The 27,993-nt window shown below is 40.9% G+C and overlaps 1 protein-coding gene across 1 annotated transcript; it reads left to right on the forward strand.

The window, feature by feature from the left end:
• Positions 1–16,542: 16,542 nt before the first annotated feature.
• LOC147605437 (uncharacterized) lies at positions 16,543–27,986 on the forward strand. The gene is made up of 14 exons (XM_086793065.1): positions 16,543–17,779; positions 21,488–21,574; positions 22,138–22,250; positions 22,466–22,516; positions 22,605–22,776; positions 22,874–23,197; positions 23,279–23,482; positions 23,646–24,152; positions 24,314–24,526; positions 25,058–25,246; positions 25,368–25,543; positions 25,666–25,818; positions 26,678–26,762; positions 26,930–27,986. Exons 1-14 carry the CDS (start codon positions 17,168–17,170, stop codon positions 27,314–27,316), a joined length of 3,273 nt encoding a protein of 1,090 aa, XP_086649191.1. The 5' UTR covers positions 16,543–17,167; the 3' UTR covers positions 27,317–27,986.
• The last annotated feature ends 7 nt before the right edge of the window (positions 27,987–27,993 follow it).

Raw genomic sequence — 27,993 nt, forward strand, 5'->3', positions numbered from 1 at the left:
TTGAATTATACATTTGTGTCAGAGTTAGAACTCACCAGGCAGCAGAGTGATAGCCGCTCAGGCAAGGCCCACCGACAACTTCATCATTTCTGTAACATGTGTGTTGGCCTTAACTCTTTGTTTGTAATAGTTCTTGTGGTCATTGGCCTTTGATAACAACAAATAGATGCAGCAAAACGCTTCCATTTTTAGCTATATTTGACCCTTTTCTGATTGTTTTTGGATAACTCACTTTACAACAAACTTTTTGTAGTAAACAGACTTATGGGCTGTCTGCTTCATTGCAAAGCATTCATATGTACACTATGGAGTGTAGTTGCTCAAGGCACTCATTTTTGCTACGAGGCTAAATGCTTTTTGCTAGAGATGTTAACCTCTACTCAAGTTGTGAAGCTAATTAAGGGCAATGTGCAATGTGCAAGAGGGTAGTTTAGGGTTTTGCTTTGCAATCCGCTTCATATACTTAGAAGCATGTAATGGCCATGTGGGGTAGAAAGTTTGATATATTTTGTTAATCTATACAGTATTCCATTGTGGACAAAGCCAAACTTGGGCTCTTGCTTCTAGCCAATATAGGCACAAGACAATTGATGATAGAGGAGAGCACATTTGGTTTACTCTAGGAGCCAATATAGGCACAAGACAATTGATGATAGAGGAGAGCACTTTTGGTTTACTCTAGGTGAGACAGATCGTGCATGTTTTTGAACGTGGGGGAATTATGTAAGCTTCTATTGGTTCCTACAATACTTCAATGTCCTCTGTTTTATTCACGTGCATAAAGAGGTCCAGCCACTTCCTAGAATCTTCCACAAGGTTGCCTAACTCATCAAACACATTCAAACATGTGATATACCTGACATCCATAACATTGAGGCAATTTTCTCTTCATGATTCTAGAGTTTTTATAGCAATATGCAAGGGGTCACTCGCGAGAGTCCCAACACTTTGGAAGCCAAGAGTACATTGTATGCTCTGGTGCCAATGAGAACATCAATATGTTTTGCTTTTCGGTTGTGTATCAGTAATAATTATTTCTTGTGAGCTATGATACCTTTGTACACTTGATGCTAGTAATATGGGGTGTTATTTGACATTGTCGTCAATAGCATCTAATAAGGCACCAAAATGTTGTTTTGCATTTCCATTAAATATATTCTGAGAGTTTTCCAAGAATAAGAGTGTTTTTCTAAGGTTTCATTTTAGTATGTAATGATTAATGCTTAAAAAAGTCAATGAAATGATGATCCTCCTTGCCCTTTCTATTTGCATGCATTCACCCATATCCTTTCTATTTAAGGTCGTACAATTTATATCGTATGTAATGAGTAATGCTTGAAAAAGTTAATGGAAGGATGATCCTCCTTGCCCTTTCTATTTGCATGCATTCACCCATATCCTTTCTATTTAAGGTCTCACAATTCTCTATTAAAAGCCTCATTCTATGAGTAGAGGGAGGGAGAGAGAGGAGGAGGAGAGGGAGGGGTGGGAGACTAAGGTTGTATTAATTAAATGCCACATCAATGGGCATTTAATTAATAGTGCTGGTGATTGAACAAGTGGCCATGATTCAATCGCCTACTTAACCTATGTGTACACGTGTTAAATACTAAAACGTGTGTATTTTGGTGCTTATTTTATACTTAATACTTCTCCATCTTTTTAGCCGGCAAAAAGCAACTCACATTTGTTTAATAGTGACTTCTCTCTTAAAAACAAAAGAGTATCTAAAATACTCTTTTTCTCTCAAATTTGCAAAGGAAAGTGATTAAAAAACTCTCTTCCACGTGTGAAACTGGAAGCCACATCAACAAACCTCTTGCCATCCTTAAAACTTGAAGACGAAGCTTTCGAATTCCAAGTAAGAAGAGTTTTCAAATTATTATTTTCTAAAATCTTCAGTTCAGAAATCAATTGAATTCCAATAATCAACCACATTATCCATAACTTTTCCACACATAAAAATACATATTTCATTCTTTTTTGTGGGAGTGAAAATGTGTTATTTTACTTGCATATTTTACCCTTAATTGTGTGATGGAGGCAAGTGATTTTCCACTGTCATATATATTTGAATTTAATTTTTATTTATGCTTATGTGAGAGGAAATTATGCGTATACATAATTGTGTCGTCAATATTTTGAATATTTATATCGTTTGTGCCATAAGAAGCACATGGGATTTGTTTTTTTTTTAAATTCTTTATCATGCTTGGAAATCTGGGGAAGTTATGTCAAAAAAAAATCAAAAATTGTTGTATCAAATTTTGGAAAATTACGGAAGAAAGGTAAAGCTTTGTTTGCTCTTTTAGGTTAAAGGAAGATGACTTACACATAAACTAAAGATAAACTATTTAAATGTTTGTGAAGCTACTCCTTCTGACCAATTTGTTTGCTCTTTTAGGTTAAAGGAAGATGACTTACACATAAACTAAAGATAAACTATTTAAATGTTTGTGAAGCTACTCCTTCTGACCAATTTGGTCATAGAGCTATGGTACAGTTGGACAAGACACTAGTGATCCTTTTTTTAAGCAGTTTCTTAGGCTAAATTGGGTGCAGGGTGTGCTACTAGCCGCAACCCACAGATGGTCCTTATTGATTCGAATGAGCTTCAAAATTTATATGAAAGCTTCTCCTTTTGACTAATTTGGTCATAGACCTACGCTATAGTGGGATAAGAGTGGGACAAGACACTAGTGATCCTCTTTTCCAGTAGTTTCTCAGGCTAAAGTGGGTGTGGAGGGTGCTACCAACCATAACCACATATGATCCTTATTGATTCGAATGAGCTTCGAAATATATTCCAGCACATTCAAGATCTACAAACTTGAGTAGCACAAAGTGAACAATGATGGACCGCCCCCCAGGCTAGGCCACGTTCAGGATCTACAAACTCAAGTAGCACAAAGTGAACAACGATGGACCGCCCCACAGGCAAGGCCATTGGGTCCTTTTGGGACGTATCCTCCTTTAACTTCGGAGTTATTTTGTAGGGAGAAGAAGGAGCATCATCCAAACGTTGTTAGAGCTTGGATGAGTTGTTGGTAGACATATTTCGCCATTATTCACGTTGCCCATAGGAGCATAAAATAATGGCGGTAGAAATGTTTTTAAGAGGGTGTGCCTTCACTTGGTGGGAAGATCTCAAGTTGAAACTCACGACTTCTAAGACCTGGGAAAACTTCCAAGACTATGTTCTTGGAGACTTTCATCAAAGAACCTGATGAAACTATTGATTTTCACTGACTTCAAAAGATACAATTGGTAAAGAGGTCTTTTGAGGCTTTCATTCATGAGTTTCGAGAGCTTATAGCTAAGTTTGCAAATCTCCTAGATCGTTACATCCGCTTGTTCTTTCTTTAGGCTTTACCTCATGATTATGAAAATGAGATAAGACGAAATGTAATTAAGTCTTTTGAGGATGCATTGCACTTTGCATGTATATATGATGATACAATTGTAGTTGTGGGAGAAAGTACATTGTAGGTCCTTCTGACCAAAGCAATGCAATGAAGGAGAAAAGGAAAGGAAAGAGAAACTGCTAGGCAGTGTCACAGCAGCCTCTTCGAGGCCCATCGAGTAGACTTTTGGGCATACCTCATCGCTGGAGAAATCTAAATCAAAGTCTCTTTGTAAGAGGCCTCGATCCAATTCTACGGTGACCCTTGATGCTCGCAAGGGGGAATATTTTAAATGTCATAGACAAGGCCACTATGCTCATGTGGTACAAACAGGTATTGTTCAAGGTAATCCACTTATTTATTCTATTGATATCTATTCTTTCAATAATAGTTGTGAAACTTGTCATTTTGACATGGGGGTGTTTGGTCCACATCACCTTATTCCAATCACGGGTGAAGTTATGGGATCCCTTGCACATGTTTTATTTGATGATAGTAGTACTAACAACTTTATTAATGCTTCTCTTGTCCAAAGATTATGTATCCCAATGGCATGGAGTGACCACTACTATGTGGTTAATTTGGCTCAACGCGTGTCTAGTGTTAGCAAAGGAAGGTTCCTAAGGTCACTTTGAAGATCTAAGACTATGAAGAAGACCTTTCTTTCCTTGTCATCTATGCACCTTAACATCATAAATGTATTACATAAAAGAGTAGTTTTTCCACAAAAGCCCCATAGTAAATATTCACTATGTACATCATGTAATCACTTTTGAATATGAAGAAGTTTTCCTTGGTTAATGATTTATGTAGTAAGTCTAATGAGTAAAATTTCTACTATTGTTGGTGTATCAAATATAATTAATGATGATAGTCGTGTATGGAAACAAGTCGGAAATGCTTAACAATATTAAATGTGATGTTCTTTATTGTGTTCTAAAGAATGAAGCATAGTGTAGTGATGGTATTTGTGCATCTTCTTTAAAGAATAAATTTGAAGTGTTTCTTGATTCAAAGAGTTCCTTCTATTCTAGTTGTTTTACTCAACAAGAAGTTGGTGCTTTATGGGCATCATCTGCTAGGGCTATGAGTTTAGCTCTAAGAGCTACCGCCATTATCTTACATCAAGGAGTCATGGTAGATACACCAAAGGGTAATACATTCAAGATATAAAGCATTAGTGTCCAAAGCTACAACTTGGATGGGCGCCCGTAATGGTGTGATAGAGTGTTTATGGCGATTCCTGCTTCAAGAGCGTGTGGTAGCAAGTTAGGATGAAGTCCTAAGTGATGTGCTTCATGGATATATTATGAGAGTAGTTATTGTAATAGCATTAGGCCTCTTATGAGCCTAAAGTGGCCGGTCGACCATAGTTTAAGTGAGTGTGAATACTTATGGCCATGTATATAAGTGAATTTCTCTCATAATACAGCATAATTTTCCATTGTGCAATTGAGTCTTGCTCTTGCTAATCCTCTTGCTAATCTCTCTCCCTAATGCATGCTAGTGAGTGTGTGTGAGTGAAGTGAGGTGAGAGGAGGGACGAGCACCCGTAGTGCAACGTGGCAGTGTGACAATGCTCGCGGAAACACGTTGTCATTAAGGGTGATTAATCTTGTTCAAGAGGCCAAAAATTTAGAAAATGTGTTAATTGGGGTCTAAATTGATCATATGAGTAGTCGAAATTGGGATTTTTGAGTGTTTTGAGAGCATCTAGATGCATCAAAACACCTAATCACATTAATTTTTTTTATCAATTGGACAAAATTTGACTCTCTTTGCTTAATTTTGCCTTAAAAGAGAAGACCATAATTAAGAGTCTAATTAATCTCCTATTTTAGATTAATTTACACAATTGTTGATGTACAAAGATTAGCATTCCCTTTATCTATCCAATGATGTACTCAATTGTGTGAATTAATTAGGGATTAGTGGTTAATTAGAGTCTTTGAGATTAGTGTAAAAGAGGAAAAGATTAATCTTAGATTAATACTTAATCACTTTTTTACATAACTCATTAAGGCTAATGAGCATTCAATGAGTAGATGCTCATGAGTTGTCAAAATTGTCCATTTTAGGTGTCATTTATGAAGGGTGTAAGGTGTGTCATTAAAAGATTGACTTTTTTGATTCCCACTTACCTTTTTGGAAAAATGCCACTTTTCATTTTAAATTCAAAAATATTCCCCCCCAAAAAGGAAAATTTGTATTTTCCACTAGACTCCAAAAAAAGAGAGAGAAAAAAAGGGCATGAAAAGCCAAGCCGTGAAAGTGTAGGCACGTGAATGGCTGGGACGTGAACGGCTTGGGTGTGAAAGTGCAGGACGTGAATGGCTCGGGCATGAAAATGTAGGACGTGAATGGCTTGGGACATGAATGGCTTGGGACGTGAATGGTTGAACGGCTGGGACGTGAACAGCTTGGCACGTGAAGAGCTTGGCACATGAACGACTGGGACGTGAACGGCTTAGCACGTGAATAGCTTGGCACGTGAAAGGTCCCAAAAAAATGAATTTAATATTTCGTTTAAAAAAAAACTCTGGAAAACACCCCTGTTTGGAGGCCCGTATCTCCTAAACCGTATATCTGATGAAGGCGCTCTAGGACTCATCGAAAAGCTGACATCGAGCTCTTCGACTTTGGACCTGGTCGTCCGAAGTAAAATCGACCATTTTGGCCTTCGACCAACAACCTCAAAATTCGACCTGAAAATCGAGGCAAAAACTGTCCAAAAACCACAAAAAATGGCAGCGCGAAAACGACAAGTCATATTCGGGCTACTTTTTGAGAGCCTAAACTACAAAATCATGGACGACTTAAAGAAACAAAGTTGTAGTACTCCAAGATTACTACAACTCCCTCATATAGAGTTTTTCAAAATTCCTTTCGGAACACCCTTAAAAACGTGCTGCGAAATAGGAAAAAAATTCTTGGGAAATTTTTTTGTCTTGAGACAGTGATGGAAAATAAGTTTTAGGACCTCCTCTTCCATCTGGGAAGTTCCTAGCATACGCTTTTTTCGAAAAAATATCTCTAAGAGATCGTTCACATGCGTATAGCGCCTAGCTAATTAGGACAAACGGACACCCGTTTGATCCAACGAAGAGTACGCCAAGCCTCTTGAGGCTGTACAAGCTGTGAGAAAGTATAAAAAGTAAAAAATAAATAAAATTGTGATTGCTCATTAAGGTGCATTTAGGCACTTCAACATGGCCACGATAGAGGGATTGCTATAGGGATGACACAAGCACTGAACCCAATGGTTGACATCTTCGAGCCATTTAGATCTATGCCACAAATTCACCTCCCAATGCCATTGGCCATGCCTATAACAAGTGTCATCGGGTTTTACACCCCCTATGACTTCGATCCCACCGGGCTTTGGTCCCTTGCCTAACGTTCCCGCAAATCCTATAAGTACCAACCCTTTCTTGGATGCCCACACATACTGACTAGTCCAAGAAGGGGGGTGGCCCAAGGACTCACTGAGTCTCTTCCAACAAGAGCACTCACATAATACGGCCTCAGTGACTCGCCTAAGTGACTCATACAAAAATACAGTCGTACAAATTTCTAAAATTATGGGTAAATATGATGGAACAATAGACCTTGTTCAATTCATTCAAATGTTTGAACAGAGATGTGAAGCCTTTGGAAATCCCAACCGCCCCACTAAGGTACATGCGTTGAACTTATGCTTAGAGGGAAAAGCTAGTCGATGGTTCATGGCATTGATGCCAGCGAGATCAAGACCAACTTCAAAACCTTGAAATCAGCCTTTATACATGGCTTTTCCAAACAAGATGATCGGTGGAGTGCAACAATAAAACTCTATTCAATTGAGCATCAACCAAATGAATCTATTAAAGATTTTATCCTTAGGATAAAACTCTTAGACTCATGTTTTGAGTCATGGGAAAAATTAAATGATGTTCAATTGAGGAGATGTTTCATGATGGGCTTGAAGAATAACAGCTTACACAACTTGATCATTGTATCCAACATTCGATGCAAAGAAGAAATACCTTTTGATGACAACATGCTAGAAGATGAGCATGCTACGAGGTGCTCCTCATCTAAACCATGTGAAGCAATGGCAAAAGAAAGATCGATCTCGGAATTGACATTCCCCGAATTTTATGCAGCCTTGCTTAAAACCTTACAGCAAACATCTCTAACAGAGGATGAAAACCTTCAAAACCAGACATCCTTAATGTTGAAACATACAAGTGAATAGGTACATTATTTAATGTTGCTACAATGTTTTCATATTCACCTTTGTCCACACTCTTCAGAAGCACTTCTAGTGCGTCATCATCTTCTACCTTTTTGCCAATAGCTGCCAATTGTTGCTTAATGCTTTTAAATCTGTTTGTGATTAAAGGTTCACTTTCCTTCATATCCAATTTGTAGAATTACATTAACAGATTTATCTTTGAAATTTTAGCTTGTGTGCCAAATAATTTATTTTCATTCCATGCATCTTTTGCCCATTGTATCCTTTTGTGATGTGATGAATGATTTCATCATTTAAACTGAGTGCGATAAGTCCTAATGCTTTCTCATTCCTGCTCTTCCACTCATTTTTCCCTCTCACCTCTGGGCATTCATCTCTTCCCTCAACTAGCCCCCACAGATCTTTCCTCATGAGAAGATACATGGTTTTGTCTCCCATGTGTAAAACTGCTCCCCATTAAATTTGGCTCTCTTGTGTCGTACTCATGATGATGTGAAGGGGGTCTTACCTCTTGATCCAATTTCAAGATTCAAGGGCAGTGTCTATCCTTTTACAACTTCAATCTGGTGTTTAGGTGATGATTACAACAACAGATTTATCAGCATAAAATCACCAAAAATTACATTAAACCAAAGGTAACAAATCTGTACGGAATGGTTGGAGTATCAAACCATCTTCGAATTTCAATCTAAAGTTATAGGGATTTGAATCAGATACCTAATGGTTAATTTGAACCTTCAATTGCACTAAAATATAGTGATTAGTGCTGATTAATCATTGATTAGCAAATTAATCCTCTATTTTATGTGTAGAAAACAGAGTATGCGGGGAGTCCAGATCTAAGACCTTAGAGTTCAAATGAGCTAAAATCCTTTCAAGGCCATCAATAGTAATTAGTCTAGTAGAGGATTAAGCCAAGAAACACAAGATTTAACCAAACATTGAATGCTTAATCTCTGTTTTACCAAAGTCACCTACAGATTTGATGAAGATCTTGGATCTCATTGTAAACTTGATCAAATCAAAATCTGTCTTCATAGATCACCCTTGAAAACCCCTAGGGCCAAGAGGAATTAGAGCTATTGCATCTGGAGCAGCAGAGATGTCATATTTTCTTCAGAAAAGTAGCGCTGGAAAAATCACAAATTTTTGCAGCAACGCTTGGTGGTTTGACGTTTTGATTGAATGGGCTAAAGCCCAATGGGTATGGCTATGTGTGGCTAGAGTGGTTTGGGCTAATTTGATGTATGAAGGGAGAGAGAGCTCCTCCACCACAGCTGGGGGTACAGAGGCTACTTTGAAAAAGAGATAAAAAATCTTAATTACTAATCCTAATTAGCTAGGTGATTAGCAAGATAATGGGCTCACAATTGATGGATTCTAGGCTAGGCTCTGATACTATGTTAAATTTGCAGTAATGTGATGAGCTATGGTGGATCAAATGCTAGAATCAACATCATTAAAAAAGAGATTAGACGATATTAATTGATGCTTAATGTTGGCATGGTTAATAAAAAACTAGCAAATTCTCATTAGGCCAATGCCTCAATTTATAGAGTTTACATCCAAGCATCCAATCCCAAGCATCCAAGCATCCAATCCCACTGATTTCTCCTTGATTCACTCCACCTCTTTTACTTGATTCTCTCCACCTCTTCCCAGAATATCTCCACACCTCCTAAATCTCCTCATGCTACCCTTTATTCTCTCCTAGTAGATACTTCTCACCTTTTCAAGCTGCACGAGATAGAAGGAGCTCTACTAGAGCAAGAGACCAGAGGCAAAGAGAAGAAATGGCTGGACTCAACAGCTGGAGAAGAAAAAGCATTCTTCACCCGAGGAGGATTCTCTCGAGGACGAGGACGAGGACGAGGAAGAGGCAGAGGCAGAGTAGGAGGAAGGACCTTCACTTGCCACAACTATGGAAAGCTAGGACACATGGCAAGAGACTGCTATAGCAAACCCAGTGGAGAAGGAATGACATCAGCAAACTTCATGGAGGGTCCTAAGGAAGTGGAGAAGGAATGACATCAGCAAACTTCATGGAGGCTCCTAAGGAAGTGGAGTCAGATCATCTTTTCTGAGAGAGAGAGAGAGAGAGAGAGAAACCCCACAACCCAATGTAACCTGCCCCAACAGAGTAAAACCACCTCTGAGCCACCGATGATGTAGGCCATGTGGTAGATGTATGTGTGAGCACTTTAGTCAAGGTCACCGGGGGGCACTTGTAGTAGTCTTGGACACATAGAGAGAGAGAGTGTCTATGAGTTTAGGGACTTGAGGCACTGGTCGGACTATCAACAAGTAAGAGGGAAACTTGGTACAGGGTCCAAGTGTGCTAGGAGTATTCACTTGAGGGGAGGTGTTGAAATATACAAGTGAATAGGTTGTGTGCGGGAACAAGCCCTTAGCAAAAGGCTGTAAAAGAGAATGAATCTGTAAATGTGAGAGAAGCTGTGAAAAGGTGAGAAGTATCTACTAGGAGAGAATAAAGGGTAGCATGAGGAGATTTAGGAGGTGTGGAGATATTCTGGGAAGAGGTGGAGAGAATCAAGCAAAAGAGGTGGAGTGAATCAAGGAGAAATCAGTGGGATTGGATGCTTGGATGTAAACTCTATAAATTGAGGCAAAAGAGGTGGAGTGAATCAAGGAGAAATCAGTGGGATTGGATGCTTGGATGTAAACTCTATAAATTGAGGCATTGGCCTAATGAGAATTTGCTGGTTTTTGATTATCCATGCCTACATTAAGCTATCAATTAATTTCTCACTCGTCTTAATTATCCATGCCTACATTAAGCTATCAATTAATTTCTCACTCGTCTTAATTATCATCTACTCTCTTTTCGAATGATGCTGATTCTAGCATTTGATCCACCATAGCTCATCACATTGCTGCAAATTTAACACTTAATGCCTCTAAAAGTGAGGAGCGAAATGCCTTGTGTTGAGTGCAATCACAACGACCATCCCAATCCTCATTGTGCATTCAAGGCACCTGTCCTTCTATATTGCATATATTGTAAAACCTTTGACCATGATACTAAAAAGTGTCTTGCTTCATTCACAATGGACTCAAAACCTCCATCTCTCGTGCACCAAACAGAAACAGTCCAAAGGGTAGACTCACTGCCTAGGAAGCAGTTAATCGAACACTTTAGTGTTTCTAGTCATGGACCTCACAAGGTGGCAAACTGCACAGTTTCGAATACTTCCATGCCCATAGTCACTGACACCTTGCGCGACCAATGTGTGAACGATGTGGCATTGGTCACATGTTCCAAGGTTGCCCAAGATGAGTTGCTTCAATGCAACTTGTCTCACAAAATACAACTCTTAACATCTTAAGTGTACAAAACGAGCAATTGTCCATGGTACCCTTGAATGTGCTTACATGCTTACAAGCCAAGGCACGAGAAACAGTCAAAAGGAAAGCAAAAGACAATACCTCAACATGGGTAGAACATGCTTTAAAACAAAACCTAAAAGAGAAAACAAAATAAAACAAAACCTAAAAGAGAATACAAAACCTTCTAAACCAAAGAAAGACAAGGGACAAAAAACTATCGAAACCAAGGTCGAATTAAAAGACAGGGAAAAGGAGCCTGTAGAGGACATAAACCCAAAAGGGGACATAAACACAAAAGAGCCAAAAGCTATACAAGATGCAGAAGCATTCACATCAAAAGACACAACACAAGCCACAACACCCATATGTGAGACACATAATACAAAAACCCAAAAGAAAACTCAATCTCGTCGTATGGGTAAACAAAATTAAAAACTGACAAACCAGAGAATGAAACAAGTTCTAGTACATCACTAAGTGAGGATGAAGCAAGTTCTTACTCTTCACTCAATGCACCACATAGACCAATCAAGAAACTAGAACCCACCCAACCACCCCAACTGGATAATAATGATCACATGACATATACGGAATGCAAAAAGCAAGCTTAGGAGAGCATGCTTAGCTTGGTTAAATGTCTTACAGGGTCACCGCCGCCGGTTGTGATTGAGCCTCATAATGCCAATCCTAAAAGAACAACCAAGATTCAAAGCCTAGAAGATTACCGCTTTCCCTTTCAACAGGACATACTCTCTACAGAAGAGTCATTTGAGACAAACTGTATGAACTATAGGCTTGAGAAAGCACGTGAGAAATTTGATAATTCCTTTACAAGATTAAAACAGTCTCTCAAAACCTCATTCGGAGGAATACTCTTCTCTCATAATAAAGCCAACATCACATCAACACTTGCACCTTTAATAGCTTAACCTGAGTTATACAAGGACATAATGAACTTCATAAAACAAGACTCTGAGGATTTGCAAGTTTCCAAACAGCCCTCATTAAAGCCAAGTGTGCCAGTGTATGCATTGGGTACTCTTGAAAAAGCTGCGACTCAAATAGAGGATGAAAGTGAATGGGAATATAAAACAGAAACAAGATCTGAATCTGAAACAATAATCGAAACACCCATGGTTCCTTTAGAAAGATTCTATCATGGTATGGTTGGATTTCCCTACAGGCAATGATGTTCAACGCAAACGTGCATTGATTAGTCCTTGAGCTAGTCTTCATAACGTCGTGAGTGACAATAGACACTTGGGTGTCATTGGGACAACCTAAACTCATCTCTACAAGCAATAGTCTTGCAAGAGGAGGCAATGGACAAAACATTGAAGTTCCACGTTCTTTTAGATACACTACTCAAACAATCGATGGCGATATGGAATTTACATTCCATGTTACCCTAGAATCCCTTGAGTATGATGTTGTCTTGGTGGACCTTGGATAAGTGAATCATTGTATTCACTAGATGAATCCATGCAAACAGTCACCTTGAACACTCTTATAGGCAATGTACAATTGCTATTACGGGAGGAAGAAACCTTGCAAGAGCTGGAACTTCCAACATATCTTACTGAAAAGATCACTAGGATTTTGGTTGGATTGGAAATTGTAAATAAAATCACCATAGGTCAAGCACAACTTATCCAACACGAGAACACAATCTCATGACCCTCGAGCTATGAGATTTTTTAGGTCGACCACCAACACTAACGGCACATCTTGAAAGGATTACCTTTACACAAGACTTGAACATGCCATGTCTAGGGTACTTTAAACATAGAATGTATATTGAAACTAACCCCCTCACTTGCAAGTTTTTGGCGGTTGAGTATGTGTTGTTGGAAGCAGATTTAATCTTAGGGCATAAATGGACTGTTGCTGCCTAAGCACCAATGTGCTTTGCTAGCGATAGAGTCATCATGATGGTCAACGACAAAAAGTTGACAATAACATACTGCCAGGAAGAGGATCCAACTTTAATGGATATCTATAATGCTATACGCAAAATGATACAAGCCTCTTCCACAGAAGCCCCTCTACACAATGACCTACCATTTGCGTCCAGCACCAACACAAGAGCTTGTCTGTTCAAGCAAACAATCAGCGGTCTTCCCTACTGCCTCGATATCATTTCACCAACAAATTTAAGAAGCAATACGAAGACTTAGGAGCACATCAAGAACATAATAACAATGCTCTTGTCACCCCTCTGGAAGTAAGAAATGAGCGCATAAGAAGATGTTGCTTGCAAATCATGACATAAATGACCTTTAAAAAAAAGGGCGGTCAAAATCTGCAAAAACACGGAATTCCATCTCACGGAATTACAATTCATGGAGTTCCATATCACAGCTTAAGAACTTGCACTTTCATAATTTAAGCCTCATCACCACAGATTAAGACATCTCACGCATTAACCTTTTCCAATAATCTTCAATAGTCATTATATATCTGTTAGCTTATTGCTTACTATTCTTTTGGCTAAATTAATGTAGCAGCTGCTCTATGAGTAAATACCCATACTCATGCACTGGAGAACATTTGCACCAAAGTCTCACCATCAACAACTTCCAGGTACATCTCTGGATGGGGGGGCCATGGTGGGCAAAAGCCTGGTCAATGGTATAACCCATCATCTGGAATTTTCCTTCAAATTACAAACCTCTCCAAACAACGCCACCATCTTCACAAATCAATGATCTTCAATCCTTAGTGAAGATATCTATATTAGCCTCGTAAGTCGACATAATTCTTTCAATCCTCACCAACAAGTGGCTACTTCAACACAGAGCAGTTCAATAAGAGTCTACATGACTCAATTCTTGTACTTCATGAAAATTTGCTTCTAAGAGCACTTAGTTATGCATAAAAACATAAAAAGCACATGGGAAGAAGAAGACAGGATCAGGTCCTACTCAACAACATTTGACAAGAATCCTGCCACACAAAGGGACATCATCACAAGCCAATTACTTCAAATGATGAATGTCGCTTCAATGAATCAAATGAGGAACTGAGAATCACTATCTCGTTTTGATGATTACGTCTACGTTCCTCCGAATCCTTCTCTCTCTTCTCTCCCATTATAAACATCTCTTAGTGTCCCCACTAACAAAAATCACATGTAACTTTGCCGATGATTGCTAAAAACAAAGTGGGCCAAAAAAAAGGGCTCACACAAATATAAAAATGCAATCATTCGCAAAAACCCCCCACCCCGTTAGGAATTCCCAATACACAACTAACCTCTTCATTCATTAACCAGCTTTTCTTATTTCCTTTGGAGGAACAAAGACCATTGAATGTCATTCAACATCAAAGCCCGACAAGCTTATTCATTCTCCCCACACAAAGGTCTTCAACACGATCACGGGGTAGACGCGATCGCCATCAAGAAGGGAGGAATGTTAATCCAATTCTAGGATTAACAAGAGCTACCGCCATTATCTTACATCAAGGAGTCGTGGTAGATACACCAAAGGGTCATAAATTCAAGGTATAAACCAATAGTTTCCAAAGCTACAACTTGGAGTTTAAAGTGTTTAATCTCGTATAACACGCTTTTCTCACCAGCTCACAAACTATGTCTTTTTCTTGTCAAGAAACTTAGCCACTTCTTATCCAACTACACTAAAATTGCTAAGTTTCTTGTCAAGAAACTTAGCCACTTCTTATCCAACTACACTAAAATTGCCACAATTAGAAAATGCTCACAAAACTTGGCCAATATGGACACCTTACCTCACTAGTTTGTTTGTGGGGATGCAAACCTTAGTGAGTATTGACTATTGTGGGAAAAGGTGCTCAAAATTTTGATGTGGGAAATGGCTCCAAGCAGTGTTTGAGAAGGGGTGGCTTTGGGTTATCCTTTAGCTAGTTGAAAATTCAAAATGGACACTAACTACGGGCATTAAACGAAGTTAAGCATGCCCACTCTCTAAGATGGAGCTTAATTATGATCGATTGTGAGCTTCTCTAAAGGGAATTGTGTACAAAAAAATAAAAAGTAAAGTAATATTTTTCAAATTTTTGACTTCATGAAAAATTAAGAGGCAAAATGCTCGACTGCCCATTGAAAAGGTGTTTATAGACTACGAGGTGGACGCACATTGTGCCATTTATCATGTGGTTACGTGGATGTTGGCTCATACTCATTAGCTTCCCTTTTCATTTTATTGAAGAGTCTTACTTGCACAAGGGATAAACACCAAAAAAATATTCAATCACAAGCAACCACAATAAATGTTATGGGAGCACCTTTAGCATGGAAGACCAAAAAGATGCCCATCACATAGCATTTATGGTCCCATATAATTTTGATACCCAAGCTTTGAAGTGTATAAAGGCCTAGATGACTTCGTGTTAATCCTATCTATTGCATGCCCGTGCCGTGGGTTTCTCTTCCAACCTAAGACAATTTTCACTTTGGACACCCTCTCTTCTTTTAATAAATAGTGATGCTCCCTATCCATACTAAATTCATGGAGGATCTCGGCAAAATACGCTTAGATGTGTAAAGGCCCTCAAATGCCATGTATTCCAGAACACTCCCTCAAAGGTCCTTAGAAAATTTGAGGGCTAGCCTTTCCAAATCAAGGCCACTCGCATGTTGGTGTTTCTTTTATTTAGGCCCTTTACACACTACCAAGTAGGGAAACTGAAATTTTGACTCGAAATTAGGGTGGCGGGGGCAATGTGGAGACTCCCTGTCCCCACACTTGGGCAGGGGGGATCTCTCCCAAATGGTGTTATTCTTCCCCCTTTGCCCCCTAAAATTTTCGGGAGCCCCTTAAGGCTTAAATCCTCAAACTTCAAAAGGGGATTCAAGATAGTGTTTGAAAAAAACCCGAGTTTAGTGTAGTCAGCACTTGCATATATTGGAAAATACTTTTAAATGTAAAACTTGAAGGTACAAATACCTCCAGATTTTGAGAAGTTATAGAACAAAAACCTTCAGATTTCAAGATTTTCCTTTATAAATAATTTCACAATTTTATGGACAAAGGTTTTCCACTTTTTGGGAAAATACTTTTTCTCGAACACATTATTATTTCAAGAAGAACGCCAAACAGTGTTCAGAGAAAACCCGCAACACACCTGCAAAATTCATCATCTCAATTGTAAATTTAATTTTTGCAATTTTAAAGATCGACAAAATTTTACGCATTTTAGTTATTTGTAAGTGGAAAAACTTGTAAATATCGAAGAAAAACTTGTAAATTTTAAAATTGCAAGTTTTAAGATCTGAGAAGAAAAATATTATCCGTGAAACATCAAATAATTCAGACCTTTTGGGGAGGCAAGTGGGGGCCCCAAGTAGGAGTGAAAACAAGGAAATCTGGCTGGTTGCTAATAGAAATTAACTTACATGGACACAAGTGGATGTGGGGTGGTTGGCTAGCTGGAATGCATAAAAGACCAAATTATGTAGGAGAAAAATGGATCTAAAAATAATAATTAATAATTAACATGCAATTAATAAAATTCCTGCTATAATCCAAATGGGGCTTTTTGAGATAAAGACGGTGAGAAGGGATAGATTTGCCCACTACCATCATCAACTCCGACACACAGTCCCTCACCTGCCAACAAGGACACCATAGCTGCTGCAGAGAAGAAATTAAGATGACCTGAGAGACTCGTTGCTCACTCCAGCAGTGCGTGTCGTGCTACTTCTCCATACGGTCCTCCTGTCCTGCATTGCGGTCGTCTCCTCTTTCACTTTTCCTCAAACCCCTCTTCTCCGCTTGCTTTCTCTGCTCTGCCCTCACCTACCTCCCTTTCCTGCACCTTCTTCTACCTCTCCCTCTCGTCCCTCCTTCCCCTTCCTTCCTTGCCCTCGACCTGCTTGTTTAGTCCTCCTTTTCTGCCATCGCTCTCAGTTCTCATCGCCCAAATGCAGACAAACCGTCTTTACACTGAATGCTTCACCGCCCACATGCTCCATAGCTCTCCTTGCTCTGGTTTCGTCATCGCCCACATGCAGAGCATTGCACTCTTATCCCTGCATTCTTCTGATGTGGCAGACAGAGCTTGTTTTGGTCCCCGATTTCCACCGTTGAAGTGGGTTTTCCACTGCTGCCATCAACAACACGGACAACGCCTGCTTTAGCAGGAAGAGCTGGTATTCTCCTTCAATCGAGCCCCCCCCCTCGTTAACCTTGCTGCAATGCGTATGGAGGACATCTCAAAGGAGAATGCAGGCGCCCCCAAAAACACCAGAACCTTCCTGGAAGCTGCTGCTTACAGCTCCGTGGAAGCATCTAGAAGGCCGGAAGGGTCTTCTTCTTCATCATCAAGGGGTAATGGGCACCCATTCAAGCGTTGCACAGTTGCCAACAATGATGTTCATGAGAATGGCTCACACAAGGGGCCATACTCAAAGAAGGGAGATTGGGTGGGCCTTGTTTTGAGAAGCAGAGAGCTCACAAGCAAAGCTAACAGGTCATCAACAACAGACAAGGGCCCTAGAAGCTCTAGCAGAGCTTGGTTTTATGGCATTGCCCTTATGGTTGCTGTGTGCTACCTTGTGGCTGAGGCCTTTGTGCAAGGATCTATCAGCTTGCTCTCAAAGGGGACTGCTGTTGTTGCATCAGAAGCTCTCACACTGAACTACATCTACAAGAGGTCAGGCAAGGTTCTTTCTTCTGAAGAGGCACTGGAATATAAGGTGCAGTTTGTTCCTTGGAAGTTGAAGGAGCGTTTTATGAAGCGTAGACCGACCTTGGATGAGCTCCGGAAGCTACAGCGAAGCTCCTTTCGACGGCCTCGGCTTGCACTGGTAATGGTTCCTTGCTCTTGTGCTTGTCAGGGTAGACCTTATTGCATTGCATTGCTCTAATCTATTGCATTCATGGGTGTCAAGCCTTTGAAAAGCTCTTTTGTGAAGAATTATGATGGGTTTTGCTCATTTGCATATGCCTTGCCAAGCTTTCCTGTCAAGAATTTATGGTGCAGCTAAATGTACATGGGTACATGACACACATTTTGAAAGCAAAGTGTTAAAACGTTAGTGTGCAGATATGAGCTTGCCACCACCATATCCAAGTTCTATCCTTAGAGGTGATGCTTGTTCACCATCTCTGGCCATTCCTTAGTTTGGACCTCATCTCATTTCATACCCAGAGCTCTCAATTCTCGCGTGTAGATGATGATCTGTGTCTCTGCCTCATCATGGAGCCTCTGTGGTGAGATTTGGGTTGGCCTATGGAGATCACGAGTGCATGTGACACACCTTGGGTAAGCTTTGTAGAAGTGTGATTGAATAACACAATCTAAATGAATTTTGGACTGCATGGTCTGCAGAAATCTGAACAAATCGAGAAAGGCTGAAGCATTTGGCACTTCCAGTACAAGCTCTTCTATGACCATTCTAGTGGTTGTGAACTCCGAAAACATTTGACAGGCAAATCATCAGTCCCAGATGTTTCCAGTATTCAGATCTAGAAGCCCAATCGACCAAGTATACGAATTTAGTTTCAAAGAGCTAATGAAACACGTGGAGAAAATCAAAGAGCTAATGAAAATACTTGGAGAAAATTTCAACAATTTGATGTGAAATTAGGTGCAATTAACAAGAAGTTGCATCTAGACAAAACGGTGTATCCACCATTAAGGTTGAAAGTATAAAATTGGAATTTGTAAATTGGAGGAAAGTAAGAAATCGAACAATTAGTGGAATATTTCAAAAAATTTCAACAAGTGGATGTGAAATTAGGTGAAATTTTGCAATCAATCAATTCATAAACACGCTTCTGCAAGCACGCATATTACATTGGTAACAAAGCAACAAGTTTTGATAGAAGACAGATTGTAATTTTTTTCTCATAAGGTTGTGGATATCCATCACAAAGAACTCCATCATCACGAGCGTTTTCACTTAGGTTTGCCTTTTTTTTCATCAAGGCTGAGTTTTGCAAATTCTGAACTAGATAGTACAAGGGGCGCTCAGCCAAAGGGCAAGAAAGAGGGCCAAACGCACCAAGAAGAGGGCTAATGAAGCAAGCAAGCAAGCAAGCAAGGCGCCCTGTTGGTGCTTCCACAACAGCAAAACATATCAGAAGGGTGCCTCTAGTGGATAGAGGGGGCAGATAGGGTAGCTTTTATGTTTGAGTAATTGCGGCTTACCTGCCGAAGCCTATTGGCTACATCAACCTCCCTTTTTTTTTTTTCCGGAAACAAGATCCTTCTATTAGTTAACAAAAAACCAGCTTCAAAAGGCTAGGTACTCCATATACGGAGCGAGGATCAAAGAGCAAAAGGGGAGGAAGTATGCACTTCTCCTCTGGTTGGCCACACTATGAGGAGAAGGCTATCTCATACAAGGGGTGGGGAAGGGGATAACCACATGGATGGTCTTTAGTGCCAAGTGGGCTCTCCACCTCTATTTGTGAGAAAAGGACCAGGTTGCCAGAGCCTTGGGAAGGCTTCTTGATGCTTCCACATACGGTCAGAACCACCCTGAAGCTTCCCTCCATAGTCCCAGGGAATGGGCATTTATAGACTTGGGGATGTTGGGGATGGCAGCATATTCCCGTTCCCATTCCCGTCCCATGTCACTCTATAGTCACAGGGAATGGCCATTCTCAATCTTCTCTGTCCCCATTCCCCGTCCCCATTTCACGTCCCATGTGACTATGCTTCCCCCACTCGTCGCGGAGGGTATGAATGATATCGAGCCAAATGCTCCTAATAGACTCCGGAGGCGGAGGGTGGGTGCCTTAGATGGCTTCGTTGCATCGAGCTCTCTGAATTTGCCATGCAACATTGCTGCGACAAATCTCCTATCTTTGGCATGAACCAAAAGTTCAGTGACCAATAGATGGGGCACTGTCGAAATGCGAAGGTGAGAGACTTGAAGGGCTAGCCCCCCACTTTCCTTCTCATAAGCAGGCTACACCCACCCTTTCTCCATCACACCTTCGCCTAGTCCTTGACCACAAAGGTGTGTTTGTTTTTTCTTCACATACATTTGACGTGTGTAGAACATGGAGTTTTGACATCTTAGAACATGGAGGTTTGGCAGTTGTCAAAGAGCTCTTTAGTTTCTTGGAGAAAACATGGTCCACCAACATCTATCTCTACAAGAGTATAGTGGCACCATATAGGATAGAGAGGGGTGAGGAGATTATTCAGCAGTTGGAGAACGACTTGGAAGCTTGCCGTCAAGACATCCAATGAAGAACGACATCACATGCAATGGTAAGTCCATCCATAGATGAAGCCCAACAAGAGGGAGTGTCCGCTTGTGCCATGACAGTTGAGGACACTTGTACATGGTAATTAGGGTTAGCGTTAGGATATAATCAGTAGTAAATCAACATGATGTAGGAATGTGTAAGTGTGGCAGTTTTTAGATCAGTTGCCCAAGCAGGTGTTAGTCAACTTGGCCAGGGGGCTAAGTGTTGGGCACCTTCATAGCTTAGTTTAAACATGATTAGTGGATTATATGACATGAATTTTGGGTTCTCCAGAAGGGAGAAGATCTGTCAAGAAAGTAGCAGAATTATTGCAGTCTGGTCCAGTCCAGACCAGCATTAGAGTTATGAGTTAATGCACATAGGGAGTGTAGAGTTAATGCACATCAGGAGCTGAGATCTTGTAGACATCATTGTATATTTTTTGATTTCAGTCAAAAAGTTAATATATGCAGCAGTCGAGGTTAAGAAAGCAAGCCTTCATGCCATCTCTCTTCTTCAATTCCTATACTGTGTGTATGTTTTTGCATATTAGTTGTCTAAAGTAGCACACTTCTGGTAGTGTACATCTGACAAATGGACAGGTTTGGGGCATATTAGACCTGTTTTGGGAGAAAGGTATGTTCAGACTATCTTTGCAAAGAGACTTAGGCATCTTCTAGGTCGAGTTTGATCATGTGAAGTGATGCATGTCAAATTCTTTAAGACCATCAGCAGTAGGGGGAAGTTTTCCTACAAGTAATTGCACACAACCCGAAGTTTTGATCCAAGTTTGCCTTCTAGATCTTCATTCTCACATCGGTAAAATAAATACTCTGCATGGGGGGCGCCTTGGCATTGGGATCCAGCACTGTCTCTGCATGGATGAATTGTCAACATGCATGCAGTCTAATTGATTCACTACCAGTTTAATTGCATTGAATTATATGGGTTTGGCCAAACTGTTTGACAGTCATGTATGTTCCACATCATCCTTTATCCCAATTTTCCCCATGTGTTCACAGTGGTGTATGTATGATGTGCTACAGTTCAAGTAGAATATACTACAACCTGATAGTAGTCCCCAAAGGTTGCATAGTTTGTTTCATATATTTTAGGTGCCTGATGTCAATGTGAGTAGCTTGAAGCTATACAACTGAAGATAAAGACCAAGTGCAAAAAATTGTAGCCCATATCTTTTGAGAAGGAATGGCTGTTCATATGGTGCATTTTTGATGTGGGTTCACAATTTTTTTAAAGAAAAATGGAGTTTTAACTTTACTTTATTTGTTACTCTTATTTACTCTGTTAAGGTCTGTGCCAACCTCGAATCTACGCCAGAATCTCTATATTTGATCACTCTGTGGAAAGCTATTGAGGTGCTTGGATATGATCTTGAGGTACGTGTTTCTTTGCTGAGCAATTTAAGCATATGGAGCCTCAGTGCAGCTGAGTGCTTTTGCTTCTACATGGGTTGGATTCTTGTGGTTGATGTCATAAGTCTGGACTGAGGGCATTAACAGTTTTTTAATTGTTTGGGTGATACATTTAGCAGAGTCGTGGAACTTAAAAGTCTAGATTAAGGTTACTGGTGAAGAGTATATGAATGTTTCTAGGTACTCGACTGCTTTTCTAGAAGAAGTGAAGGTATTGAGGTTGTTAATTCAAAGATAGAAGAAGAAGATGGAGAGATTGGAACATCTCTTATCATGATTGAGTGACATGTCCACTTTTTCATAGATTCCTTGTGGGTGTGAGATGCCAGATGGGGAGAAGAGTCTGGTCAGATCCATGTCTGGGTTTGTTGTTAAGTTTAATGTAAGTTTTTCATGATGCATGCGATGGAATCGCTTTGATGCAGTTGGAATGAGAATGTCCCTTCAGGCAGTGTATTTCTGATAATTAAGCTAGCTTTGAAGTGTTGACTGTACATAATTCTCAATGGTGCTGGTGTGGATGACAGATTTTCTCATTGAAGGATGGCCCTATGCACTCTGCATGGGAGCAAACTCGTGCTTTTGTGACCACGCTGCATCTTGATTTGGCCGACTATGGGCTTGGTATAGATTGGTCAAAGTAAGGCAAAACTCTAATCAGCTTTCTTAAGGATGGATGACTATGAGAGATAAGGCACAGAATAGTGCCCTCAATGGAAGTCCCTGTAATGGGCAGCTAAAATGAGTAGCCTCTTCATGGTGTGCCATAATAATTAGGAACCATCTTATTCATATGTGAAAGATAATGGAAAAGATTTTGAAATTTGATGCATCTTGGTTGGATTTCTTGGGCAGATTTGAGGGCGTCATGCTGAGCTCCTTGGATATGATGCCTGCTGTGGCAAGGTTAGCCATCTTTAGGGTCGTGCTTGGAGCAGTGTTTGTATGTGTTGTTTTCTGAGCAGACATAGTCTCTCTGCTGCTCGTTTGATAGTTTCATGCAGGATCCATTCAAAGAAGTGCCAGTGATCTGGATTTTGCATGAAGAGGCCCAAGGGAAAGGTTTAAAGGCGTATGGGTCTCCTGGCCAAAAGGATCTCATATCAAAGTTTAAGAGGGCATTTGAGAGAGCAGATGTTGTGCTGTTTTCTGATTATGTTCACGTGGTAAGCAAGGCTTTGGAGTCTCTTGCATATAAAAAGCGCGTGATATCTAACATTTTATAAAGACATCATGATTAATGGCTCAGTCTCTTATTGACAGATGGAGTATAGTCTACTGGATACTGGAAATTTCTTTGTGCTTCCGGGTTCTCCGAGATGTGTGTGGGAAGCAGAACAGTACATGTCCATGCATACAAGAGAGGAAGTCCGAAGGGCTCTGAACCTTGGCTCACATGATATTGCCATTGCTGTTGTTGGGAGCCCTTTCTCTTACAAAGGTGTTTGGAGAGAGCATGCCATTATCATGCAAGCCATTCTACCCCTTGCAAGAGATATACAGAAGAACAGCAGAAGGGACAGTTTCTCACTGAAGCTATTCTTCTTGAGTCGGGGCTCTTCAAGTGGCTACAACATGGCCTTGCAGGTAAAACTTTATTTTCTGCCTAAACCCATCTTTTCACATCATAATGATAAGCTGAGTTTTTTATGGATGATTATGGGGCAGATTTTGGCTGCTCGGATTGGGCTTGCCAACGGCACAGTGTCTCACTTTGGGGGTGACAGGGATGCAGAAGAGCTGCTTTGGGCAGCAGATGCCGTTGTTTACAGCTCTTTGCGTGAGGAGCAAGCTTTTCCAAGCAGTCTAATTAAGGCTATGGTGTTTGAGCATCCCATTATTGCTCCCAACATCACAGTCGTTCGAAATCATGTAAGGGTTCTTAGTGTCATAAAGCTTCCATGATTGGGTGAAGCAAATGTAAACACAGCATATTCAATCAGGTTTAATAAGCCACACTTCTGTTTTGAAGGCGTCCTGCATAATGTACATAACAGATATGTTTTGAGTTTGGGGATTCGTATCATTTTTTCAGATGCAAGACGGAATCCATGGCATCATATTTAGGGCAGGAGACAGAAACGAGCTGACACAAGCTTTTGGAAAAGCTATATCACAGTCCGGAGTGACAGATCTGGCTCTTGATACCGCATCGCGCTGCAGAGTACATGGTCATGGACTGCATGTAGAGAACATCATCTCCGGGTTTGCTGGTTTGCTAGAAACAGTAATCCAGTTTCCTTCAGAAGCACACCTTCCGCTGCCGGTTTCTAATGTCCCGGAAAACTTGAATAAGGATTGGCAGTGGCAGCTTCTGGAGGTCCCTAATGGATTTTTTGCCTACAACTTCTCAAAAGGGCAGAGGTACAGGAGAAGTCAAAATGGTGCAGCTGATAATGAAAAGCAGATGAGCAAATATGGGTCTGAAAGCAGAGCTTTGGCTGCAAAGAGTGAAAAAAACGATGGGCTGAGCCTTGCTGATTGGGAAGAAGTGAAAATATTGCAGCTAGCTGAAGAGATGGAGCGAAGCGAAGAGGAGCAGGTATGTTTGCAGACACATGGTGTCTGTATCTGGCTGGTAGCCCACATTGAGTCAATACTTGCTCATCTATTGGGCACATTGTGATGGTATGGAGGAGACTCTGTTATATAGTGTTTTACCCACATCTTTTTTGCATTTTTCTTTGAGGGGCGTTTCTACAGCTCAATGAACGGAATGAGCAGCTGCATGGCACCTGGGAAGAAGTGTACCGCAGTGTTAGAAGGACAGAAAATATGAAAAATGACTTGCACGAAAGGGAGGACGGTGAGCTGGAAAGGACTGGCCAACCCATCTGCATTTATGAACCATATTTTGGTGCTGGTACATGGCCTTTGCTAGGCCAAAAAAGCACTATGTATAGAGGGATAAGCTTGGTAAGATCAAATTTTCGTCCTGGGTAAGAAAACCCAAGTTTCACAATGCGAGTAGATTTTGTTGTAAGAAAACCTCAATTTCGCAATGCAAGTAGACTTTGATCTTGATATCTGTCTAATGTAACACCCTTGTGTAACCATCTGGAATACCTGCATGGAGAGCTTCATACACATGCCTGAGCATAGGATAGATAAGGATGGGTGAATAAACCTGCGCGTGTCATGGCTGTAGATCACCTTGCCTGTGAATGACTACATGTCGAGTCTCATACCACGCCTTGCAACCATCGGGGGGTTTCGCAATCCAATAGCTGCCTCTAAGGCAAGATTAGATTCAAACCCACACAGAGATTGCACCTACTCACATAAATAGGTCCTAGACCCTGTTAATAACCTTGCTTTTATGGGATTATGAACTGACTCTCCAAGAGCTAACTGCTAACCAAGGCTACACCTTGCATGATCCATAGAATAATAGCCTTATCGCTTAGTGGGTCCATGCCAAGGTTGTGACATACGTATTGTTAACAGATTCCGAGGCAGCGAAGGGCGGGATCAGATGATATCGAGGCTTCTTTGCGGCTGCCTTTGCTGAATCATTCATATTACCAGGACGTGCTCTGTGAGTTTGGTGCATTTTTAGCCATTGCCAATCGCATTGACCGTATTCATAAGAATGCCTGGATTGGATTTCAGAGCTGGCAGGCTGGAGGGAGACAGGTATACTGCTATACCCTTCGTTAGATTTTGAATGCTTATGGGTTTCCACATTAGAGGAAAGGTCAAGTGAAGAGCATTATAAAGAGTGAATAACTTGCTTAATCTCATCATATCTACACAGGTTTCTCTTGGAGCTAAAGCTGAGGTGATGCTGTATGATGTAGCTAAAAGAGGCAACGATGGAGATACACTCTACTTTTGGTCTTCAACCGATCCAGTTAGCTTGGATGGCAGACAGGGATTTAACCATCATGATTTTTGGTTGTATTGTGATGCTATCAACAACGGTAACTGCAGGCATGTTTTGGGCAACTTGTTGGTTGGCTGTAATTCTGATTTCTGTGATTTTATTTATGATATCACATCAGAATTTTGGTTGTTTTAATGTCTAGCAATTTATTTTGCTGTCCTTGCAACAGGGGTGTGTTTTTAAGGGCATTTAAGCAAATGTTTGGGCTGCCATCAAGCTGGAACACATTGCCACCGATGCCTCTGGATGGAGATCGCTGGTCGACTTTACATAGCTGGGCAATGCCTACAGCTTCCTTTATGGAGTTTATCATGTTTTCAAGGTATGCCTGAAATGGCAGCTTTATGTCATAGCACGCACATGCAAATGGGCGGTCACAAAAATTCAGTAGCAAAAGATGATGTGGTTGCATTGGTTTCTGAGACGAGTTCCATTTCAGGAATGTTATATTGTTAAAGCATATGTTCAGATCTGAGTGTTGTGTGTTACAGTTAGCACATTTCTGATGAGAGGACAGAGGATGTTCAGTTACTAGGCAGACCACAGTATGCCATCTGTACTTCTGCTTTTCACCTAGGCTCCCATCATCTCTGGTGGGACACCAGACATTGACAGGGAAGATCAGACTCACATTGTACTTTGCCAAGTGTGATTCCTTGGGATGCGAGAGACGGCAGTATATACCTTGTTGGAGTGATCCCACTGGTTGTGAACCCTTGGGTGCTGTCTTAGGGCTTCTTGATGATGACGGAGCTCTAGTAGATACATACCTAAGCATCCCTGATCCGCATACTGCATAACCCGTGAGAGGGGGCTGAATCCATCTTGAAAAAGACACTGAAATCTCCTGTGAATCTCATAATAGGGTGGGAGACTTCCTTGGTCATGCATACCTTGCATATCCGTCCCTCTCGGGGGATGCCAGGCTGAATGTATAGACGGTGTGGTGATACTCTCAGCTGGCCAGTGGTGATATGCATGGCATGTGACATAAGAGAGAGAGAGAGAGAGAGAGAGAGAGATCTATTAATGTCTACAAAAGATCAAAGGGTTCCAAGCATCCGTGAAGTGACAGTCACAGAAAAAAACATGATCAAAATCCACTACTAAAGCTGAGAGAGAGAGAGAGAGAGAGAGAGAGAGAGAGAGAGAGCTAATTCAGAAGCTGGAATCTGTGATAGGATGTTTGTGAGTGCACTGGTCTCAGAATCTCTCTTGGAGCATGATGACAAGGGGAAATGCAGTTTGGGAAGTTCAAGATTTGAGGTATATGTGTGGTCTGGCTGTTTCTAAGTCGGGATGTTTTAAAGTACCCATGTTTACTGAAAATTACTGATTACAGCACCTTGGTGCTGGCATTCCTTTGTGTATTTGGTCTCCTTGTTTTGTAGTTTGATTTATTGGACCAGCCATGTCGATACTGTGTATTTCAGGTGAGGCACTGTTACTGTAGGCTGTTGGAACTGCTTATCAATGTGTGGGCGTACCACAGTGGCCGCAGAATGGTGTTCTTAGATCCGCAAACGGGGTCGATGCATGAACAGCACAACCTGTCTTTGAGGCATGGCCAAATATGGATCAACTTCTTTTCTTATAAGATACTCAAAGGCATGGATGAGGATCTTGCTGAGGAGGCTGATGATGGAATGTCAGACAGGAGGCGGCTCTGGCCCCGCACTGGTGAAGTTTTTTGCACGAGAATTCATGAGAGAGAGCGCCGGCAGCGATATGCTATGAAGTTGGAGAAGAAAAAGCGGGACAAAGAAAGGGTGAGACGCATTCGTGGGCGTCAAAGGCAGCGCCCCCTGGCGAGAGGCTAGAAGAGGTAGGATATTGAGACTGTCTATACTGTTTATGCCAGCATTGGAGATGACCCACGATTGTCTTGAGCTGGAGGAGGGAGACGAGGCTTATGGGTCATAACATCCCATCTCTGTGGTTGCCAGCACCTCTCTTCTTCTTCCTGCAATGGAAGTTTGAAGAAGAAAATTTTGCAGACATGGGTCATAACATCCCATCTCTGTGGTTGCCAGCAGCTCTCTTCTTCTTCCTGCAATGGAAGCGGTTTCTCATTTTTGGGAGGGATGAAGCAACAGTCAAGGGAGAAACCATTTTTGCTATTTCCAGTGCAACAGGAGGGGTGGAGGTAGCAGGAAGGGTGCAAATGATGGGAAGTTTTTTTGCAAGTGCTGGATTGCAGGATTGTATATGAAGCTGGGCAGTGTAGGTTGGGGGCTAGTATTCTTTCAAGTTTCCAGTCCAGAGGTGTATTTGTACAGGATGTAGGCAATTCCACTCCAATGGAAGTGGGTATTTTTTTGACTGACATAAGGGCTATTTCTTTTTTTCTTGCAAAACCAGGTGGCTTCAGTCTCTCTGCTACCAGAGCAAGTCTAAGAAGAAGTCTATTAGGAATTACCCAGCTCAATTTTTGCTTTTGTCTAGTAAATTCCACATTTCATAAGCAGTATCATTTTTTGCAAAATGAAATTAGCAT

The sequence above is a fragment of the Cibotium barometz genome, chromosome 59 (assembly GCF_041138505.1).
Source record: "Cibotium barometz isolate CiBa-2024 chromosome 59, ASM4113850v1, whole genome shotgun sequence".
Taxonomy (NCBI): domain Eukaryota; kingdom Viridiplantae; phylum Streptophyta; class Polypodiopsida; order Cyatheales; family Cibotiaceae; genus Cibotium; species Cibotium barometz.

Coding starts and splice junctions, on each gene's coding strand:
- LOC147605437 (XM_086793065.1), top strand. CDS start 17,168: ATGCGTATGGAGGACATCTCAAAGGAGAATGCAGGCGCCCCCAAAAAC. Junction 22,777..22,873: donor TTTCTGATTATGTTCACGTG/GTAAGCAAGGCT, acceptor TCTTATTGACAG/ATGGAGTATAGTCTACTGGA. Junction 25,247..25,367: donor GGCAGGCTGGAGGGAGACAG/GTATACTGCTAT, acceptor ATATCTACACAG/GTTTCTCTTGGAGCTAAAGC.